The 22,277-nt window shown below is 46.3% G+C and overlaps 1 protein-coding gene across 1 annotated transcript; it reads left to right on the forward strand.

Moving 5' to 3' along the window:
- Nucleotides 1-13,450: 13,450 nt before the first annotated feature.
- Nucleotides 13,451-16,000, forward strand: LOC142586090 (uncharacterized). The gene is made up of 4 exons (XM_075697349.1): nucleotides 13,451-13,680; nucleotides 14,306-14,434; nucleotides 14,806-14,965; nucleotides 15,995-16,000. The coding sequence occupies exons 1-4, from the start codon at nucleotides 13,451-13,453 to the stop codon at nucleotides 15,998-16,000; spliced, it is 525 nt and encodes a 174-aa protein (XP_075553464.1).
- Nucleotides 16,001-22,277: the final 6,277 nt, after the last annotated feature.

The raw sequence follows: 22,277 nt of genomic DNA on the forward strand, positions 1-22,277 counted from the left end.
GATAGCGAAACGCCGTCTGTTAGGACCTCATGGTCGAGTGCGCGAACGCGTCCGATGATCTTGAAGGGTCCAAAATAGCGGCGTAAATGCTTCTCCCTAAGTCCTCGTCAGCGCATTGGGTTCCAAAGCTAACCACGGTTGCCGGGCTGGCACTTGACGTAACGTCGTCGAAGGTTGTAGTGTCGGCCGTCGTTTCTCTGCGGTTCTTGATCCGCTGGCGGACGAGCTGTCTGGCTTCTTAGACACGCTGAAGATAGGTGGCGACGTCATGAGTTGCTGCGTCGGAGCCGTGCGGCAGCATGGCATCGAGAGCCATTGTCGGATTCATGCCGTAAAAGAGCTTGAACGGAGTCATCTCTGCCGTTTCTTGCACCACCGTGTTGTAAGCGAACCCTACGTACGGCAGGACGGCATCCCTGGTCTGGTGTTCAACGTTGACGTACATTGCTTGCATATCGGCAAAGGTCATATTCAGGCGCTCCGAAAGGCCATTCGTCTGCGGGTGGTGGGCAGTTGCCCTCCTGTGGCTTGACTGGCTGTATTGCAGAATGTCTTGGGTGAGCTCTGCTGTAAAGACCATTCCTCTGTCTCTGATTAGGACTTCTGGAGCACCATGTCGCAGCAGAATGTTTTCGACGAAAAATTTCACCACTTCGGCTGCGCTACCTTTCGGCAGTGATTTCGTTTCAGCGATGCGGGTGAGCTATTCCGTCGCCGCAACAATCCACTTATTTCCAGGTGTTGACGTCGGAAAGGGACCCAACAATTCCATCCAGCTCTGATGAAATGGTGCGCAAGGAGGTACGATCGGCTGTATTATTCCTTCTGGCCTTCTCGCTGGTGTCTCGCGTCGCTGGCTCTCTCGGCATGTCTTGGCATAACGGGCGACGTCAGCGGTCAGGCGCGGCCAGTAATACATTTCCTCTTTCCTCGACAGCGTCTGGGAGAATCCCAGATGTCTAACGGTCGGATCGTCATGCAGGGCGTGCAGTACTTCTCAACGCTGCGCTGAAGGAACAAGAAGAAGTTAGTTGGCGCGGACTGGTGAGAAGTTCTTCACGAGCAAGTGGTTTTGAAGCGAGTAGACAATCCTTGCTTAAATCCCCTGTGGAAAAGTAGGTGTTCCATTCCAAATACTCGACGAGGCTTTTTACCTCCGGGTCTACTCATTGCTCTTCAGCGAAGGCTTCCGCGCCTATTCCAAGGAAGGCGTCGTCATCCTCGTCCTCTTGCGGCGGCGGGTCAATGGGGGCGCCTCATAGCCAATCGGCATCAGAGTGCTTTCGTCCGGACTTGTAGGTTACAGTGATGTTATATTCTTCCAGTCGGAGGCTCCACCGCGCCAGGCGTCCTGAAGGGTCCTTTAAGATCGCTAGCCTATTAACGCAATATGGTCGCTGACGAGTTTGAACGGCCTGCCACATAGGGAAGGGTGAAATTTTTATGTAGCCAAAATGATGGCAAGGTATTCCTTTTTGGTCATAGAATAATTGCCTTTCGCTTTTGAGACCCACTGGCTGGCGTGGGCTATCACCCGTTCGAATTCGTCTTTCCTCTGGACTAGGACGACACTCTGCGGCTACTGGGGTCAGTGTGTATTTCTGTATCGGCCAGTGGCGTAGCCAGAAATTACGTTGAAGGGGGTGGGGGGGGGGGGGGTGGCTCACAATGCAGCTCGGCCTCCTCCTAAAAGGAAACATTAGGTCAGATGCTCCTATCTAAATACATGTAGAAGGAGAAATCGTTTTTCTCGGCAACCACCGCACCAAATTTTATCAGGTTTGTTGCATTTAAAAGACAAAGCCTAATTCTAGTGATTTTTTGTTTCAAATTTTCGATTAGGTTGTCAATATTTTATTGAAATGTGGCACAAATTTTCAGAAAACGAAACAGTGAAGTTTACAACTCTGGGAAGTTGTAAACTTCCAAAAGTTTACAAATCAGCAATGAAAATTGATATCACAATTATGTGCATTGCACATAAAAGTATGTCTACAGCGGAAAAAATTGATGTTACACGTCTTAAAAAATTAAGTGTTATGGAAATATGGCTTTCGCAGAACCCTTGTACATAACATAACCAATTCACGTAAGATACAAATAGACATATCGAATTTGTCCGCTTTGAATGGTGTAATGAATGCCGTTTACAGAACCGCGATATATGTTCTCGATGCAGAACTATTAATTTGTAAACTTCGTGCTTCTGTTTTTGTTTCGAAGTTTAGAATTTTTCAAAATATCTTAAACAAATTTGGGCCCTAAATCAAATTCCGCTTCCAAGAGACACTAGAATTTAACTTACTCTCTCAAATGCAACAAATTTCATTGAAAGCGTTTCAGGAGTTATCTCAGAAAAGCGTTTCTGCGTTTTACATGTATCTGAATAGGCCGCGTCGGAGTTGGGCCCGAGCTAAAGCTTCCTCTTAACGAATTTGCCTTGGGAACAAATACATGAATAATAACTGCATCGCCATCGCCAAAGATGCTGCAGACGCATTCTTGAACGCTACGCACCGTCAATAAAAGTAAAATAGGTATTTTTTGATCATATATTACACTCGTATGTGCCAAAAATTGTGCCCAACATAACTGATGTCACTGCTTCCATGTTTTTTGTCTATTTAGTAAGTAAAGAAGGTATCACACGAACGTTAGAACTACATCAGTTCGAAACCAGCAAAACAGTGCATGCCGTTGATATGAAAAATGCAAAAGCCATGAAATGAACAAGTTGAGGACAAATCTGTTAATGAAACCTTGTCATTCAAGATCCTTGTTTACGTTCTTGTAGATATGCAACGGTCAGTGAAAAATCTCAATAACGCTGTCATTTGTTCCAATATATTACGCAGGAGCAGCTGTCACCGGACGTTTATCGTGACTAATTGCACCGAAATTATAGTCGCAACAGAGAGCATGTATAAAAAGCAGGAATGCTGCAAAATATACGAGGGCAAGTGAAATGAAAGTGAGACAATGCGAATACATGACAAACGGGGCACCTTATTTGAAAGTAGCCTCCATGAGCATTTATACATTTGTCCCATTGACTAAAGAGTCGCGTAATTCCCGTTTCATAAAGCTCCTTGGGTTGTTGCTTCAAAACGTCTGCAACTGACTTTCACGTCATTATCTGAGACGAATCTGGTTCCCTTGAGCTGTTTTTTCGGTTGCCCCAAAATGTGGAAGACGCAAGGCGACAGGTCTGAGCTCTATGACGGATGTTGCAGCGTTTCCCGCTTGAACTTTGCCAGTTTTGCATTAACCACATCAGCGACGTGGGGACGGGCTTTGTCCTGGAACAAGATGACCCCATTCGTCAATTTTTCACGCAGTTTGTTCTTGATTGCGACACGCAGCCGGTCCGGCGTTTCACAATATCGGAAACAATCGGTAGTCTCTAAAGATTTAACAAATTCTATGAGTAATGGCCTCTGATGATCGAAAAATAGAAGTCAACACCTTTCCAGCGGAAATGACGGTCTTTGCTTTCTTTGGGGGTGGTGAATTCTAGTGTTTCCATTGTAAGCTTTGCCGTCGTGTTTCAGGCTGTAGTAGTGGCATGATGGTTCGTCTCCGATCACAACTGCAGAGAAGAAATCGTCACCCTTATTGCCATACTGGATCAGATGAGTAAAGGCAGCGCCGAACTTCTCCGTATTCTGGCGGTGGCTCAAAATCTTGGGCATCCAATGCGCACACAAGAGCCGATAAGCGACATGTTCATGAATTATGGCGTGAACGGTGACGGTGAACCGAACCGTGACTGATGTTCACACGCTCTGTCAGTTCATCGATGCTTATCCTCCGTTCTTGTGTCATCAGCTCATCAACCTTTGCAATTTTGTTAGGGGTGATTGCACGATGGCTTTGGTCCGGTCTGGGATCGTCTTTGCAACTTTCACGTCCTTCTTTGAACCGTTTGTTCTAACGCTTCACAGTGCCTAATGAAATGCAATGTTCAATGTACAAGGCAGCCATACGGTGACTAAATTCTTTTTTAGAAACACCTTCAGCTGTCAAAAACCTTACGCAGCATGTTCAATGTACACGGCAGCCATACGGTGACTAATTTATTTTTGGGAAACACCTTCAGCTGTCAAAAACATCACGGCACCACGCTGCTCAACTTTTGGAGCGTCCATTACGTCACACAACCATGTTCAACCCAGTGTATGAGCGCGTTAAAGAACATTTATCCTCACACCTGCGTGCCACTTTTGTAAAAGAGATGCCTGTGTGCTACGCGCAGGCCTTGCAGATAATGAACAGAACCATAATTGCGCAGGGTGGGTAGGCTCACCTTCATTTGACTTGCCCTCGTACATTAGGAATGCAAAGATACAATGGAATATACAAATGCGAAGATATAGCTTGATAAAGGGCAACAAAGTGCCACTGGAAACTAAGTTCACTGCACGTATGCATAAAACTTCGCAACAAGATATCTAAACATACGCATAAGTCTCCAATAAATATACGTATCTAAGAAAAAGTCACGGTATATAATGGGTCGAACAAGGCAAATAAACATGTTGCGCAATCACAGATTCACAGAATCCTATATCCCTCCCCCATTCCATCCACTCCCCCTGATGTATTGCGCACGACGGAAGGCGGCGCACTCGCTCCTCACTTTCGTACTCACTCCACTCTCTCACGACCCTCACAGCTGTGACGCTCCTGTGTCGAGGCTTCAGCGACTTCGTTCGTAGCTAAGTACTCTTTTCCTTCTTATTAGCTGATGTTTTTGAAGTGTTTGATTTTGCATGGAGCAGGAGCGCAAATTTTGAATTCGTGGTAAGCCTGGTAAACGTACCGGCTTTGTCTAGGTCTGGCGGTTTCCCTCGTTAGGCCTAGTTGCTAGGCGGGACCTATTTGATAGGCCTATTTAACTATCTCAGCTAGCTCTTCGAAGTGATTTGGCGGACGTGCTCGTTGAGCCTAAGGACGTAGGCATAGCGATGAAACCAAAGAAAGGGAAGGCCGCGGGGGACGCGAAGCAAGTGCAATGCGACGAGTGCCTGCGCTGGTGCTACCTCCACGAGACCAGTTTCCAGAGCTTAGCCGACGCGGAGGAGTCTAGCTTTACGTGCAGGCTGTGCGAAGGGGTCAGGAAAGCAGTCCAAAAACTGGAAGGAACTTGGACAGCCAAGTTCGAAGAGCTGAAAGCAGACCTGAGGGAGGAGCGGGAGAATCGGGTAGCTTTTCAGGCGAAAGTCGCCGAGTTGGTCAAGGTGGAAGCGGTGCAGGCCGCGCAATTAGTAAGAACCGTGGCCGAGCTTGGAGAAGAGAGGGAAAGGAGAGCAGAACTGCATAGGCGGCTCGAAGCGCTTGAGACGCGCGCAGCGGAAAATGATGGGTCGAGACACCAAGCCGGTGGCCAAAGCACAGAAAGTAGGGTAGACCCTACATGCGAAGTGGGGGGCAGGGTGGCAGAGCAAGCGGTAGTCGGCTCGCCGCCGGTGAATCGGCGTAGCTATACCAAAGCAGCGCAACACGCCCCGAGGGAGGCGACGCTGCAGCCACAGGGGCGCCAGCGAGCGCGAGGAGAGGAGGGGAACAAGCTGACCCCAAGGAATGAGCTCGTAGCCAATGATAAGCATAACCTGAAAGTTAGGATGGAGGGAAAGAATGCCCTAGTACTTATCGGTGGTGATTCAAATATGAGGAGGTGCAAAAGAGCTATACTGGAGCGTGCAAAGGGTGATAAGCGGGTAGCAGTCGGGACGTTCCCAGGCAGTGCAATGGACGCAGTACTGAGAGAAACAAAAAGCGAGCTTTCTGAGAATGTTGCAGAGCGCAATTTGGTAGTGGTAGCGGCGGGGCTAAATGATGTGTTGAATGGTGAACCTGCAAAAGTAGTGGAAAGATTAGCGGAGGGAGTTGACGATTTAAGGGCGATAGCACAGCAAGTCCAGATCGTGGTATGCACAGTGCCGGAGGTGCAAGGAAGGAACGGAGAAATTGCCAAGTACGTTGTGGCTGTTAATTGTGAAATAAGAAAGCTAAGCCAGAAGAAAGGATTTGAAGTGGCAGACATAAACAGAGAAGTGCATAGACCAGGCTTTGGCGGAGGCTTTACACGAGAGGGCATCCAATTTAATGGAAGGCTAGGAGCCGCGATCGGCTGGCGCCTGGCAGGTCGGGCAGTAGCTTTTTTAGGGGGTCCGCTGCGCCTCAGGGCGTAAGGGTAGGTAGAAACAGTGTAGAAAGTGCAACAATAGAGGCTGACGCCAATAAAATGGACAGTAGGAGGTCCAGGAAGAAAACTACAAAGAAATTTAACACCAGGATCAGGTACATAAACATGCAAGGCGGTAGAAAGAGAGCGAGGTGGTTAGAAATAAAACAGCAGTTAAAGGACGAAGAAGTAGGTGTATACGCGCTATGCGAAACTCATCTCAGGGATCTAGAAGACCCACCGTTTATTGAAGGCTACTTCTGGGAAGGGAGCAATAGAACAACGGAGAGGAAGGGAAGAGGAGTAGGTATGCTCATACACCAAGGAACAAATTGGCAAAGAATAAAGTTAACTTGCAAAGAACATGTCTGGGTATCAGGTACAATTGCCGGTAAAAAGGCATGGCTAGGAGTAGTTTACTTAGGGACAGGGGACAAATGCAGGCAAGAGAACAAAGATCTAGTGAAGTGTCTCGATGACGATATAAAGGAGTTTGGAGAAGGTGCCGAAATTTGTCTGCTGGGTGACATGAATGGCCACATCGAGGATCTGGATGGATACACAGATTGTAATTGGAACTTGATGCTAGACTTCTGTGAGCGACACAACCTAGTTATAGTAAATAGAGAAACAAAGTGTGAGGGACAAATCACGTGGGAGTCCCGTAACAGACAAACGACCATTGACTACTGCTTAATGTCGCAGGGGTTGTATAACAAGCTCGCAATAATGGAAATAGATGAATAGGGGAAGTACAGCCTCGGAAGTGATCATATGCGTATTAGTTTACAGTTGGGAGCCCTACTCAAAAGAGAAATGCAGGGAAGCCAAAAAGAGTACGCAAAATTATATGACGTGCAAATAGCGCAAATAGCGGCTGGCATAGAGGAAGCAATAAAGATACATCCTATGGAAAGGTGGGATTATAATCAGTTAGAACTACTCATTAGCACAAAAATAAAATAAGTAAAAGGAGTAAACCACTGGAGAGGAAAGGGGAAGCCACGAAGTTGGTGGAATAAGGAAATTAGAGAGGCCATCGAACAACGACGGTGGGCATCTCGGGAAGACAGAGAAGCAAAGAGGGCGCAGTTATCTGAAGAGGAAATAGGCCAATAATGGGAATATTATCGACAAAAGAAACAACAAGTGCAGGTCCTCGTCCAGGCTAAAATAAAGCAGTCGTCTGATCGCTGGCTGGCTGAAGTTCGCGATGCAACTAAAGGGGGGTCAAGAAAATTCTGGAACCATATAAGCTGGCTGGGTGAAGCTAATCACAGAAAAGAGGAACAGATTCACGATGTCGAAGGAAATTGTTTAGAGGGAGATGACGCTGTGAACTACATTGGTTCAGTTATAGCAGAGTCATTTAGGAAAGACGATAGGGTAATCGCCCCAAGTGAGGGAGCAACACAGAATAGCATAATAGAAAACAGCTTAGAACTGACCAATCTTAACTGGAAAAAGGCGAAGCAAATGTTCCAAAATGCACGTCCGCGGGGATAGACGAAATTCCAATCAAGTTAATTAATGAACTTGGCCCAAGAAGCAAGGAAACGCTGATAAAAGCATTGGAGGCAGTCATAACAAATAAGCAAATGAATTGAAATGAACAGAGTAAAATGAATTTTATTTATAAAGGGAAAGGTGATAAGAAGAACATAAAATCCTTCCGACCAATTACGATAACATCAGTTATATATAGGCTGGCGATGCAGGCGGTGAAATTAAAAATGCAGTCATGGGTAGAAAGTAATAGAATACTCGGAGAACTTCAGAACGGGTTCAGATGTGGTAGGCGCTTAGATGATAGCCTGTTCGTGCTTACCCAGTGCATAGAAATAGCTAAGGCGGAAAATAGACCTCCGTATTTAGCCTTCCTGGACATAAGTGGTGCATACGACAATGTGAACAGGGAACTCCTGTGGAACATATTAAGAGCTACAGGTATCGGTCATGAGGTAATTGATTTTCTACAGGAACTATATCGAGAAAATAATGTTGAAATAACATGGGAAGGAATTAAGAGTACGACAACTGTCGAGGTTCACAAAGGATTAAGGCAAGGTTGTCCTCTATTACCGCTGAGGTTCATGCTTTATATGATAAGCATGGAAAGAAGGTTACGACGAAGCAATCTAGGGTATAATCTGTCGTACAGATTAGGCGAAAAGGTTGTTGAGCAACGGCTACCGGGTTTAATGTATACGGACGATATTGTGCTGTTAGCAGATAGCCAGGAAGATTTGCAAACACTGGTTAATTACTGAGGGGACGAAGGAGACAGTTTAGGTTTCAGTTTTAGTGCAGCTAAGTCTGGTGGGATGTTTTTCAACGATACAACTGATCAGGAGCTTACAATACAAAGCCATGAAATACCCCGAGTGGCCGAATACAAATATCTCGGGGTATGGATAAACAAAGGGCAGATGTACACGGAAAAGCACGAACAGTCTCTCATAGGAAAAGTGCGAGGAGATGCCGGGATAATGAAACATAAGGCATTGTGGGGGTACAACAGGTATGAGGTACTGAGAGGCATTTGGAAGGGAGTAATGGTGCCGGGGCTTACTTTCGGGAATGCGGTCCTGTGTTTAAGGGCAGATGTTCAGTCGAGACTAGAAGTAAATCAGAGAGCTGTGGGAAGGTTAGCACTAGGTGCCCATGGGGAAAACCACAAACGAAGCAGTACAGGGAGATATGGGCTGGGCATCGTTCGAAGCACGGGAAGCTCAGAGTAAAATCCTATACGAAAAACGTCTGAGGAAATTGGACGATAACAGGTGGGCAGCTAAGGTGTTTAAATACCTATACAGAAAGAGCGTTGACTCACAATGGCGGAAAAGAACTAGGAAGCTAACCAGTAAGTATGCCAGACACGAGGACGAAGAAAGACAGAGCATTAAACGACAGGTTAAAAATGCGGAAGGTAAAAATTGGATAAATTCAATGGAAAAGAAGCATAGTGTGGAACTATATCGATACTGGAAACAGCAGATCAGGAAGGAAGCGTTTTTTGATAACTTAAGAGGCAGTGCCCTACTCTTTGAAGCTAGATCAGGATGTCTTAGAACGCGGAGCTATAAAAAGAAATCTAACGAAGAAGAAGACACATGTACTGTGTGTGGTAAATATGTAGAAACAATGGAACACCTCATACTAAAATGTGATGGTATCAATCCCGATGTCGATGCGGCCAGAGTCACCCTTCGTGAGGCCCTAGGGTTCAGAGATAATGATAGTCATGTAAATAAATATGCGGTGGAAATTAGCAAAAGGCGATTGGAGGATTGGTGGCCCAAAAGCAGAGAGGTGACATAAGGTTAAAAGGGTAGGAAGACGTATTTAAAGAAAATCGAGAAATTCAATAACACACAACACAGATAAAAATAAAAGGCAAAATAAAAATCTGAGCATGGTGGCAACTGCCATCGCCCCGTTTCAAGGGGGACGCTCGTACCTTCCATCCATCCATTTCTCCCCTGTGCACACAAGACTGAGCCGCCATCGTCAGCTCGCCCATTCCCCACCCCCACCCCCCCCCACACACACTTTCACTTGCACATACAGCATGCGGCGCGCGGTCACGATGTTGTCGCCCTTGGACTTTATGCGGAACATGAGGGCGACGGCGACGGCAAGAATGCGCCTAGAGTGTCCATATAATTGCTATCGCAACAATATAGTAAGAGGATCCGGCACCTTAAGCGTCCCATGGCCCATTACTTTCCGCAAAAGAAGTATCAAAATAGAACTTTCACCGTGCGTCGATTCATTGCGCCGCAACAACGTTTTTTTTCCTTGTGTGGGGCGGGGGCGCCGTAATGAAAAAAAAAACGCAAATGAAAGTATGTTGATCACGATCGAATGCCTACTTTGGGCAACTAATGTGGCTATTAAAAGAATATCGAAGAAAACACGAGACGCTTGGTCCACCATTAACCATGCGCATACTGCTGCGTATCCTACACCGGCAAGACAAGACTTTCTGGAGAAGTTGCGCTCAAGCGAACGCGGTGCAATCCGTCGAGTCCCCACAGTGATGGCGGTGAGCGACCATTGTTTCTTTTTCTCGTCTGCTAGCTAGAAAGCGTCCAAAGCTCAGCCAGGCGAAAATGCACTCGGCCAGAGAAATCCCAACGCGCACCGAAGTGCGCCGCGCGGTGGTCGGGGCAACACGAGAAAAACGCATGCGCTCTGGCTCGTTCTGGCAGCCCGCGGGTAGGGGAGCGAGAACAAAAAAATTGAAGAGCCTCAATGGGTCCTCGCGATTAAATGCGAAAGTAGAAAAAATAAATGAGAGCGTAGTTACCTTGACTAGCTTTAGTGTCTTCGCTGGATGCTTTGGCGCCGGTGAAAAAAAATGTTGATATTTTTTTGTGTGACATGACGGCACGAATAAACCACCACAACGCTTCGTTGGCTTCGTCTCATTGGGCCTTGCTGCGGGCTTTGTCAACGTGTCCTATAGTGTGTTGATTTGGCTTGTCTCGTTGCATGGCCCGACGTATGACTTAGGAAAAGTTAATGAACCTTTGGCGTCAAATATTTATGGGAACATATATTTTGATTGCAGTTCCGCAATTAAAAATCTAAAGCATACGTTTGGAAATGTCAATGCACCTTTCACACCAATAGTTTTTCAGAACTTTACACCCATAAAGTTTCGGAATTGACAACCACGCGCTCCGTAGATTCATGCTAGAGTGTAGATTCCGCGGTCTCCGGGATATGCTGCGGCGAGCCCGTTCGCCATCAAAACATCATTGAAACTTTGTGCTCGGATGGGGCTGCTTGCGTTATGTGACTCCTGGTGCATGGGCGTTGCCGCGAATTCCAGCCCGAGTTCGCAATTTTCGCGGTGGAATGGCTCTTCGAGCGCGAAAAAGACGTTGTAGACATAATTCAGAATGATTTCCAGCGCCGGGGGTTGCTTTGGTCGGCTGTGCATGGACAGCACGAAAAAATTTCGGGGGGGGGGGCTGAAGCCCCATAAGCCCTCCCCCCCCTGGCTACGCCCCTGGTATCGGCGTCCTCGTCGCAGTGCGCAAGTACCGGTGGGGTACTGCATGCGTCGTTTGAGTTCTGATAATGAGTCTACCTGTGGCGTTTCCCGTTTGAACTCGACATCGTATTTACTGAGATGTATCAGCGCCTCAGTGATGCGTGAAAAGCACTTGTCAGAGAACCTGTATTAGGCAACTACGCCAAGGGTTCTATGCACTGCCTTCTTTTCGATGGGCTGCTGGAGCTTTGCGATGGCAGCTGTCTTCTGCGGGTCGGTGCGTACTCCAGATTCGCTAATGATGTGGCCCAGGAATAGAAGCTCATCGTAAGCGAAGCGGTACTTTTGCGGCTTCAGAGTCAGCCCGGATGATTTGATCGTCTCTAGCAGTGTCGAAAGCAGCCTAAGGAGATAGTCGAAATTTCCGAAGAACACGACGACGTCATTCAAGTAAACAAGACACGTGTGCCGATTCTATCCTGCTAACACCGCGTTCATGACGCGCTGAAAACGTTGCAGGCGCCGAGCACAGTCGGAATGACATGACCTTTAACTCGTAGGGGTCGTCTGTTGTGATGAAGGCGGTCTTTTCGCGATATCTCTCGTCGACATCTATTTGCCAGTACCCAGACATGAGATCCATCGACGAGAAACATTTTGCGTTGCAAAGCCGATCCAATGCGTCGTCTATCCGTGAGAGAGGATATGCGTCCTTCTTAGAGATCTTGTTCAGTCGACGATGATCGAGACAGAAACGTAGGGTTTGTTGCTTTTCTTCACCAAGACAACTAGAGATGCCCAAGGGTTTTTCGACGGCTGGATGATGTTGTCGCGCAGCATTTCGTCGCCTTGTTGCCTAATAGCATCACGTTCTACCGGCGAAACTCGGTAAGGGCTCTGGCGGAGTGGCCTAGCGCACTTTTTAGTTATTATGCTATGCTTTGCGACTTGGGCTTGTCGATTCCTCGATGACGTCGAAAAACACTCTTTGTATCGTCGGAGAAGACTTCTGATCTGTTGCTGCTTACTCATGGGGAGACTTAGATTTAGTTCGGGCACTGTGGTCGTCAGGGTCAATGCGGCAGAATCAGAGAGGACAAACGGATTGCTGGTCTCCACAATTCTCGTCGGCACCGAAACACCAGTCTGCGGGTGTTTCGGTGCCGACGGAGATAACAGTGTTGGAGCGAGGCGGGATACTCATTTGATCTTCGAGCACACTCAAGGCGTGGTGACTACGAGAGTGCTCCGGCCGTATCTCTCGATCTTCCGACAGCGTTATCGACTTCGATGTCAGGTCGACGATTGCTCCGTGTTGGTTCAGGAAGTCCATGCTGAGGATGACGTCTCATGAACACTGTTGGATGATAACAAATGTGGCCCGCTAAGTCCAGTCATGAACGTTAACTCTTTCCGTGCAGATTCCAGTCGGCGTTATGAGGAGTCCTCCAGGGTCCGAATTTGAGGGCTTTCATGAGCGGAGACAGGTCCGCTCATGACGGAGTAGTCAGCTCCTGTGTCCACTAAGGCGGGGAATGCGTGGCCGTTGAGAAGCACATCGAGGTCGGTGGTTGTTCGGTTTTGCGTTGCAGTTAGATCTTGGGATGGGATCACGGCTGCCTCGCGTTGACCAGTGGCTGGTACGCCCCGTCATCAGGTATTTGTTCGTTGCAGTTTTTGCTTACAGGCTCCGTCGAGTGCGCGGCGTCATTTTATGTCGCCGAGATAGTGTCTTTGGCATCTTTTTAGGTGGCGGAGGATCTTCGTCAGTTCGACAAACAACAACCGCACCTCCGCCAGTTGCTACTTTAGGCTTTCCGGATATGGACTGATGGACCGGTCCTGGGCTGGGCTAGTGTACGGTTGGCGTTGCGGCGACACTTAGCGGCGTGGTGAAGGCGAACGGGACGGTCGTCGAGAACTCCAGTGAGTGGCGGCGAAGTATTCAGCGATGTCACGTGGGTGCTCTCTAAAGGCCCCTTCACACTACTACAAAAATTCGGCGAGCGAAGCGGATTCGTTTGTCGGAAAAAAGAGAGAGTGTTCTCATCTGTTGACGCGCGCATCGGCGGATCCGCCGCCGTTTCTCGCTTTTCCGCGACGACAGCAAAATCTCGCGGCAGTTCCTTTTTCGGTTTCGCGACTTCGCGAACGAGACGAGAGTTGACGTGAGTGCCTCTCGTTCGCGGGCTTTTGTTGTGTCTGCTTGTATTGCGCCGTTGCTGGGCTTCTAGCTGCGAGATACTGAGCACAGCACGATGGCGAGCTTTTCAGAAGACGAGGAAATGTCGGAAGAAGAAATTGTCACGATTCTCCTCTGCTACTCAATGACGGCTATGCTTCAAAAGCTGCGACGGGCTGAGCAACCAAGATCGCGGCGGCGGCGACGGTGGTGGGTCCGCCCGTCCTTGCAGGAGCGGGATAGGTTGGGACAGGCGAACAATCTCTTGCCACTGCTTCGCGATCGAGACGTCGAGTACTACAGAGAGTAAGTATACGTGTCTGTACATGGTGTTTTATCAAAGTTTTACTGTGACTGTTGCAGCGCTAAACGCACTGCAAAATGCCTCGCTGAGTTTAAACTGCTACTTATTAGCGTTATTTGACTCAGAGATGGCATACGATAGTTTTGCTTTTTAAATATCACGTTTGGGGGATGTACTTGCCTGAATCGATCAGAATTGCTTAGAAATCCTTGTCGGCTGCAGCATCGGAGACCTTAAACAAGCAGCCGTCGCGTATACTGGTGGTGCCTTGCGAGTAACGCTTGTTTTGTCTATTCTGGAACGATTTACCTTTGAAGCTGCAATATATATAGGCACCAAATGACACTACCGACATCAGCTTTGCGTAAGCTGACTGTTATAGGTCGCCGATGCTGCAGAGGGGCCGATTTCTAAGTAATTGATGGAATCAGGCAAGTACATCACCAATACGTGGTATTGAAAAAGCAGACTGTTGTATGCCATCTCTGCGCAAATTAAGCGCCATTAATCGAGCGGTTTAAGCGAGAGGAGCATTTCACGGTACACGTTTGGCGTTGCAACACTCATGATAGAGCACACAGGGGCGTTGTATGTGCTTTCTTCTCACTGCCGGTTCTCTTTCGGCAGCTTCCTGCGCATGTCACCCAGCAGCTTTGACACACTGATGGAGCTCCTTGGCCCCCTCATCGCAAAAAAAAAAGACAGGCGGTTTCGCAAGGCTATACCTCCAGACCACCGCCTGGCGCAAGTTATCAGGTGATGGGAACATATTTTTGCTGTTGTGCACGCCCTATTGTACACATGCTGTAATATTGCTTTGCTTTTTGTTTTGCTCAGAAAACAGACTACTAGTCATATCAGGGATACTGTGAAGCTCGTAACGGATACAGCATAACTTGAAAGAATGCGAGGAATTTAGAAAACATTTCCTTTCATTATTTCGGCGCCTGATGACTTAGTTCTTGAACTTCATGTGGATTACGGTTGGCGTTATCATTTTATCCAGTGAAAACAGCTGCTGGAACTGGAGGCGATTGAATCCATCGCTTTTGAACCACAGTACACATGAAGGCTTACTTAGCGAGCATAGCTGAATTTGTTTGTCCCTTCTCTTTCCCTCTTTTCAGATTGCTGGCTGTTGGCGATACCCTGCGGTCATCTGCCTTTAATTTCTTGGCTGGCAGGTCCACAACGTTCAACCTTGTTTCAGAGGTGTGCCTGGCCATTTGGGAAGTGCTTGGCCCTATATGTGTTATAACGCCATCATCTCCAGATGAATGGTTGAGGGTAAGTTCTTTGATCTCATTTCCTTGCACATACTGCATAGAGCAAAAACCAGTGACATTATCGATAAAATGTAATTTAGGCACTGAAACTTCGTGACCGCTCTCCTTGAAACTAAAGCGACCAGTACAAAACAGTCTGCATAAAAGCATAATTGTCAGAATAAATAATTTCAGTGTCATTGTCGATGGTAAAAATCACTACTACGACTTCTAGGACTGCTATTCTACATGGATCATGTTACACATCCCCCGCCCGAGGTTATCTTCGAGGCTTGTGCTTAACATATCAATTGCGTTTTTTTTCTGCCTTAAACTGGAAAGCATGTCAATATTGAGTGCCCGAACAATTCAGGCAGTGTGGACAGAAACTATAAGAATGCTTTCAGCAAGTCGATGCTTGCAATCAGTGATGCACACTACAGGTATGCAAGTACAGTTGCTTTACTTACAAGTGCTTGGAGCTGTTGTATATGCTGTTTGGTTGATTTTCTTTTCTTAGTAATTGCCAGCTTTTTTGTGTGTGGTGATGGGTCTCAATCCCAGAGAGCACGATGTCATGTGGTAGATGCATAAGAATCATATACGGCCTCTAAGTAGTCATTGGTAGTGTTAATTTCAGAAAACAGCCAGTAAGGGATGCTTTCTTAAGAACTTATAATGAAAACACAGAGATATAATTGATGCAACTTTATTTTACAAAAACACCTTTCAAGTAAAGTTTAAAACCGCTTTTTGCTTTTTACTAACCACTGTAAGTCACGTACGGCTAGACCTTGTCAGATTCTGACTAGAGCCTTTCTAGCTTTGTCATCTATAAAATTCCTCAAAGAATGAGGAAGGTTGTAGTTGTATCATTTAGTTGGTGTTTGAGCTGCATGTTGATGTATGCAGCAGTCCAACTGTGATGATTAGTTTTCATGTGAGTGACGTGGCAGCCATAGCAAGTTAAATGTGCCTATGTTTCCCTGAACCAGATCATATGAATATAACAAAATTTGTTTCCACTCCACTCTTTGGTTCTTGTTTGCAGAAGTAGGCCACAATGGCAGTGAATCAGATGGGGGTAATTTTGGCCGGAGCCCATTCTTCAAGAGAGTTGACCAAAGCCTGCAAGGGATTCCTGAAGACTCTCTTTTGGCCGACATTGTCAGCATGCCCTACTTCTTTGTAGGAGACGAAGCGTTTCCTCTGAAAACCTACCTCATGAGGCCGTATGCAAGGAAGAGTAAGTAATACCATTACCTTCGTCATTTCTTGGCCGTCACAGTACTAGCCAGTAGCTAGACCTTGAGGAGTGATTTTACACACTTTTAAGGGACTCGTAATATGATGTGTCATCAGCCAGTGCTGCAAATTTATGCAAATGAGGGATTGTATAAAAGCATGGAAAGATCCTTTTCTTTCATTGACCTAAATCACTCGAAATGTTGCCATCGCAGTTATTTCTGACAGGTAGTGATTATCTGTAGCACATTTGTTGCGGTAAACATGTAGTGTGCTAGATCTTGGGGATAATCTATACCTGCAAATTTACACAACTTTATAAGGAAACTGAAGCGGCACTCCTTCTGCAGGTCTACCCCTTTGTTTGGAAACTGTGTTGACGGGCAAGCTCAGCAACCAGATGTTCAGGGAGCACTAAGTCAGTTTTCACAGCTACAAGAAAAAAGAATTTTCACCTATAGACTGAGTAGGGCTCGGCGAGTTGCCAAAAACGCCTTTGGGATCCTGGCTCAAAGGTGGCGCATCCTGCGCCGACCATTTAAAGCCAAAGATCAAAATGTCAGACGGATTATATCAGCGTGTGCATGCTTGCACAATTTTCTGATGACAGAAACAGCTTCCTCTCGTGCAGTTTACTGCCCGCCAGGAACTACGGATTATGAAGATTGGCAGAGGCGTCAAACCGATGGAACATGGAGGCAAGAAGCGGATGAGAATGGCGGTCTGACTCCTATGCCTGCCACAGGTAATCACCCAACGAAGTAATCATGTTGTGGAAATATCTGCAAACAAAACTGGGACTGCTGTTTACTTACTATTCCCCCAAATAGCTTGCTTTTATGATTAGTAGTTAAAGTGATGTTAATTGCCACATGTTGGAGCGAGCACTTACGCTTCAATGTTCCATTTGCTTTGTGTTTAGGCTTGCCTTCGCTACACGAGACAGGCTTTGCAAACACTTCATCGGAAGCGGCAAGGTCCCCTGGCAAGAGGAGATGATCAGGAGCAGCAGAGTGTAGTAATGGTAACATTTTTTTTTACGTACAGCCACTTTAAACACATTTTATATTGCATTGCCTGCTTGCAGTGATGACAGCACCCTCGTACACTTTGCTGTCTTCTAAAAATTATTCTTGAGACATACGTATGTTGCAGGTACGGATGCAAACAATAGCAAATGGAGCACGCTTTTGCCTTCTAATATTTTTCACGTGTTCAGTAATTGAAAATGGCATCTGCGGTATGTGCAGGTTGCTGGTGGACACTTGTGCGCTTCCTCATGGACAAAGTGTTTCTTCATGTCGAAAGGAAAGGCCTCATTGCAATTAGAACGGAATAGCATGCTCTGTTTACTTGTGTCTGCACCTATATATTTGGCAGCACTTGTGACAGACACAAAGGCACATGCAATCACAGATCATGAAAAGGTGGCAGCAGTTAACCCCATAACAGCTGGCTTTGTAAAAATGTGAATAGTTTTCAGAGGTAGTTGCAGGTGAATACTACAACCTTTCAGTAGTGCACAAAACGTATTTCCTGACATATTCCATATATCAGTAAATCTGAAAATGGACCAACCAAAAAATGCCAAAGGAAGAAATGTCATCCAAATTGTTTGTTTTTTTAAGTTACCTTACAGGCCGCTGAGCATTGTGTAAAGGGGATGTTATTAACAGCGCGTTTGTGAAAGCAATACAAAAAGGGAGAAGTTCAGCTCATAATAAATAACATTTGAACACATGATTACAGATAAAAAGCATGAAGCAATGGACGATACCGTCTAAATCAAGTAAGAGAAAAAAGAAACAAGATGCATAACAGGTAAACAGAAGTAAAAAGTATAGCGTTACAGTGGTGCAGCAAAGTAGAAGAAATATGTGTGGATGAAGTAAGCATATAAAACATTAGTGCGAATTTTGTTCATTCATTTCTCCTTGGAGTCGGTGGTACATCAATGTTTGAATTTCGAACATCGCATCGGACTGGTCTCTCGGGCCAAGCATTCGCGGCTGTGCGGCAAGTGCCATGCACGTATGGAATACGACATCTTGTGGCTCCCACTGCAGCTGTTGCTTATGCTGTCTCTCAGTCCGCACCGCCTGGAGGTGCTCCACACAGGCAGCTATTACAGTAGCATGCTGAGGGGCTTTCAATGGGCTGCAAGTTGAAACAGTTTTTTTAGTAGTCGTGTATTCTGTAATCATTCTTGATTTACCTCCGTTGTTTCCTTGGTGACCGCCGTGCTTTTTTTCCGCCTTGGAGTCCTTCGAAAAAATTGAACCTTTTTCAGCAGCAATATATGCATTCACTCCAGAGGCACTATAGCAAGCGGTTAGATGCAAGCATGTGCTACATGAGAAATGAGAAAGCTCGAGTCGCAGTGTTCCACCTACCTATCTGTGTAAGACTCTAAGTCATCTTCTGTTGGTTGGCTGTAAAAACGAGTGTGTAAATACCATGTTTGTACAGATTGCAAGGCATTTCAGTGATTGCAGTCTTGTATGCCTATATTACAAGTTCTTTACCTTTCAGTTGCAGCAGCTGCTGGTGTTGCTGGGCCACTTGACGGAACTGAGGAACCACAAGTTCCCGGCACTTCATCTTGGCCCTGGAGATTTCTGTTTCCAGTGCACAACAGTTATTAAATGAATAAACCTATAATTATTTGACGGCCTAAGTTTGGGCAATAACACTGTGATAAATTCATTTTAGATATAGTCATGACTGGCAGGAGTCGCAACCTGTACATGATAGAAAGAAAATTGTTCAGGAACTTACTCTTCAGGAAGGAAGTCAAGGCTTGAATAGAGCCTGCAAAAATATATTTACACATAAGGAGAGCACTCTGAAAGGTTACTAACTTGAGAGTGTAGGTTTTGTTCCCTCCTGGGTTTTCGCATGGACAACATATAACAAGCAAGGCTACAAATTCTCGTGTAGATTTTGGAAAATTGCTCCCCTCACATTGGCTCTCCTGAAATTGGCTCCATTATTGCTTGCATTGGCAGAAAGTGTTTCCACTTCATAGTGGCGACGTCTGCGGCACCGGCTCCGCTCTTCATGCTTGTTCGAATTTAGTTTCGAAACTTCGCGAATGTGTCCTTCAGGTTCTTAATCTTTTTTTTTTTTGACACAGAGAACCTACGGAGAATAAAAGGCACTTTTGTAAAGTAGAATGAAGCGCATTGATAGACTTGATTGTTCGCTTTCATTCGCGCTCTTTTGAGTCATTCAGCATAGCACCTCCGATAATTTTTAACGGCTATTTACTGTGCTCTGTTACAATACTCGACCGCCGTTATTTCTTTGGCTGACCACAACACAACCGCCGTTGCCGGGCATCGGCTGTCGCCGCATATCATGAATTGTTAGAAACACTTTACGCTCACCGTTGTAGCATAGGAAAGTTTCTATTTTAACACTGCGCTACTCTCGCCGTGCCATCAGTGTCGCGCGTGCATGCCTGCGCAGACATTCGAACGGCGCACGAGCTGAGCATGCACGGCATAGGAGCAAGCAGTGGCGCGGGAAGAATGTTTGCTGATGTTTGACGGAAAAGATGCATGAAAAAAAGGTACTGGCAATGTCACTTGAGGCTGCGACGAAGGCAAGCTCTTGCGCAGTTTGTCGCGCACAATGGCCCTGATGTTCTCTTCAAGTTCGTCGGAGCCCAGTCCTTGGATGGCGCACAGCGGCGTGAGCATTTGGTGGTTATATTGCCTAGTGCGCATTTGCGGAGTTTTCTCAACTCTCGAACCACTTCCTGGCGGTGTTTTACAATGTGAAATAGACATGTCGCAGTATGTAGTCCATGTTCCAGCTGCTAAACGTAGCGACCCTCTCATACATCTCCAGTCAGCTCTCCGTATCCTCGAATGCTGAACCGCGGAAGGTCAGTGGCTCCCTGGGCTGCTGCAGTAGGATCGGTATTGGCGACGCTGCGGCTGTAATTGCAGCTGCTGTCGTGGCCGTGCACTTCCTGGTCTTCCCATGCAAACGTCCGTGCTCCGGGCCATGTCCGTAGTCCGTGTCCGTAGTCCTTTCAGTCTACGGCTAGCTAGCTGTTCTTGGGCGGCGTTGCTTTTGCCCTCGGGCTTCGGGCTTGTATAGCGGCTTTGCGTTCGGTACATGAACGCACTAGCACTCCCCCCAGATGGCACGTGGTAGTGACGGTGAAGAAAGCAAAACTGTGAAGGGCGAAACTAGCGTTCCATTGGGCGTACTTGTGCCAACGAAAGAAAGTGACACTCAAGGCGCAGCAATAGTGGCGAACACGGTCGGAGGTCGTCGAAATGTTATCTGCCTGTCAAGCACGTCGGCTTTTATACTTGAGCCATCGAACGTTCTAGAGTAACGGCTGGTGCCCGCGTGTCTTCCAGAATGCTCTAGACGATTCGCGTCGCGCATATATGCAATCGGATTACACAAGGTTCGCTAACAACAGACAGTGGACAGAACCATCAATAACATTCCAGAAACTGCCGATACAAGCAGGCGCGTCCCGTGCTGAGCGATAACATTTGGTAGACGGTGAAAAGCGCTCACCGAAACAGAAACAAGTCCAGGTGTCGATAAGATGGGGAACGATGCCATATAAACGAAGCATATTCTAGCATGGGTAATGCGAATGTTCGGTAAGCTATCTTTTTATTCGAGGTGATACGGTTTTCAGGTGACTTTTTAAATATCCAAGAGAACGTGAAGCCTTATAACTGATTGTGTCGATATGTGTCGGCCATGATAGGTCAGGTAAGGGCGCGTCAATGTCTTGTAAGGTATTGTCGATGTCATATAAGGATAATGTCGATATCATGTGAATACCGAGGTATTCGTAACACAAGGCATGAGTCATAGGAGCAGAATTCATCGCGTAGGTGGGACTGGCTAAGCTGTGACTGCGGGTGAAAGAGTTTTGCATTTAGTAAGGTTAAGAGACGTGAATCATTTCACGCACCATACTGCGATTGAGTCAAGGTCCCGTTGGAGTACCGTGATGTCATTCGATCGTTTGGTAGGGAAGTATATGACACAGGCATCCTCGAAATGAATAATTTATTTTTAGTGTTAGCAGGTAAATCATTGATATAATCGATCTCAATGGCTTAGCACACACGTGCCGATAGCATTGTTGATATCGGCACGTTTGTGCACCTACCAGCAGATAGCGACTTAGACGCTGGCAAGATGCAGGTACGACGTTTTACAGTATAAGTTATGGAGTGGTTCAGATATCGCTTCCGGCTTGTAACGAGCTTGTTATATCACCGCTAAAACCTCTGTATAGCGAATTTAGTTTTAGTGAAATCGGTAATCTCTTGCGCACATGGTGCGTGAGACGTCAAAGCTCCTGAGCGACTGTAATAATAATAATAATAATAATAATGTTTATTTCCCATCAAGCAAGATGGAGGAGGCTGCAGGTAAAAGCTGCACGAACGAACGGCAGCTTGACAGGAGCCCGCAGCCCCCTCTACAAGGCGGCAGTAAAAGGGTTACAGAAAAGAACATCGAAAAACATACATAGGCACCGAAATGGACACCGGGAATGAACACAAAAATTATTCAATGAGAAAGATTAGCTACCTTATACATAGTGTTGTCGTATTGCAGCATTAGTTACTTTTAAAATATCAGTGGTAGTTTTGTTGTAATTATTCAGGAGAGTGGGCAGGGTGAAGGACAGTTTTTCTGTAGAGTAGTTAGCGCGAGGGGTTATAACATTCCATTTTTCTTTGTGCCGGGTAATGTGTATGGAAATGTTCTCTTTTAGTGATGATAAGTCTCGTAGAAACGTTCTATTATCAAATACTTCGCGTTTGAAGGCTAGTGTTAGCTTATAGTCATAAAGATTTTTGACTGGTATAATGTTTGTTTTTTGAAAAAAACTGTGTGTATGGCTGTTATATGGTAAGTCATAAAGCAGTCTGACCATTTTTTTCTGGAGGACAAAAAGTTTCTGTAAGTTAGTTTGAGTGGTTGTGCCCCAAGCCAATAAACCGTAATTTAGATTAGAGTAAAAAAGCGAATTATAGAGAAGTAGTTTGACCTTGAATGGCAGGCATGTCCTTAGGCGAGATAAGGCGCCAACT

This window comes from Dermacentor variabilis, chromosome 6 (genome assembly GCF_050947875.1).
Source record: "Dermacentor variabilis isolate Ectoservices chromosome 6, ASM5094787v1, whole genome shotgun sequence".
In the NCBI taxonomy this organism is placed as follows: Eukaryota; Metazoa; Arthropoda; class Arachnida; order Ixodida; family Ixodidae; genus Dermacentor; species Dermacentor variabilis.

Coding starts and splice junctions, on each gene's coding strand:
- LOC142586090 (XM_075697349.1), top strand. CDS start 13,451: ATGGCGAGCTTTTCAGAAGACGAGGAAATGTCGGAAGAAGAAATTGTC. Junction 13,681..14,305: donor GACGTCGAGTACTACAGAGA/GTAAGTATACGT, acceptor CTCTTTCGGCAG/CTTCCTGCGCATGTCACCCA. Junction 14,435..14,805: donor CGCCTGGCGCAAGTTATCAG/GTGATGGGAACA, acceptor CCCTCTTTTCAG/ATTGCTGGCTGTTGGCGATA.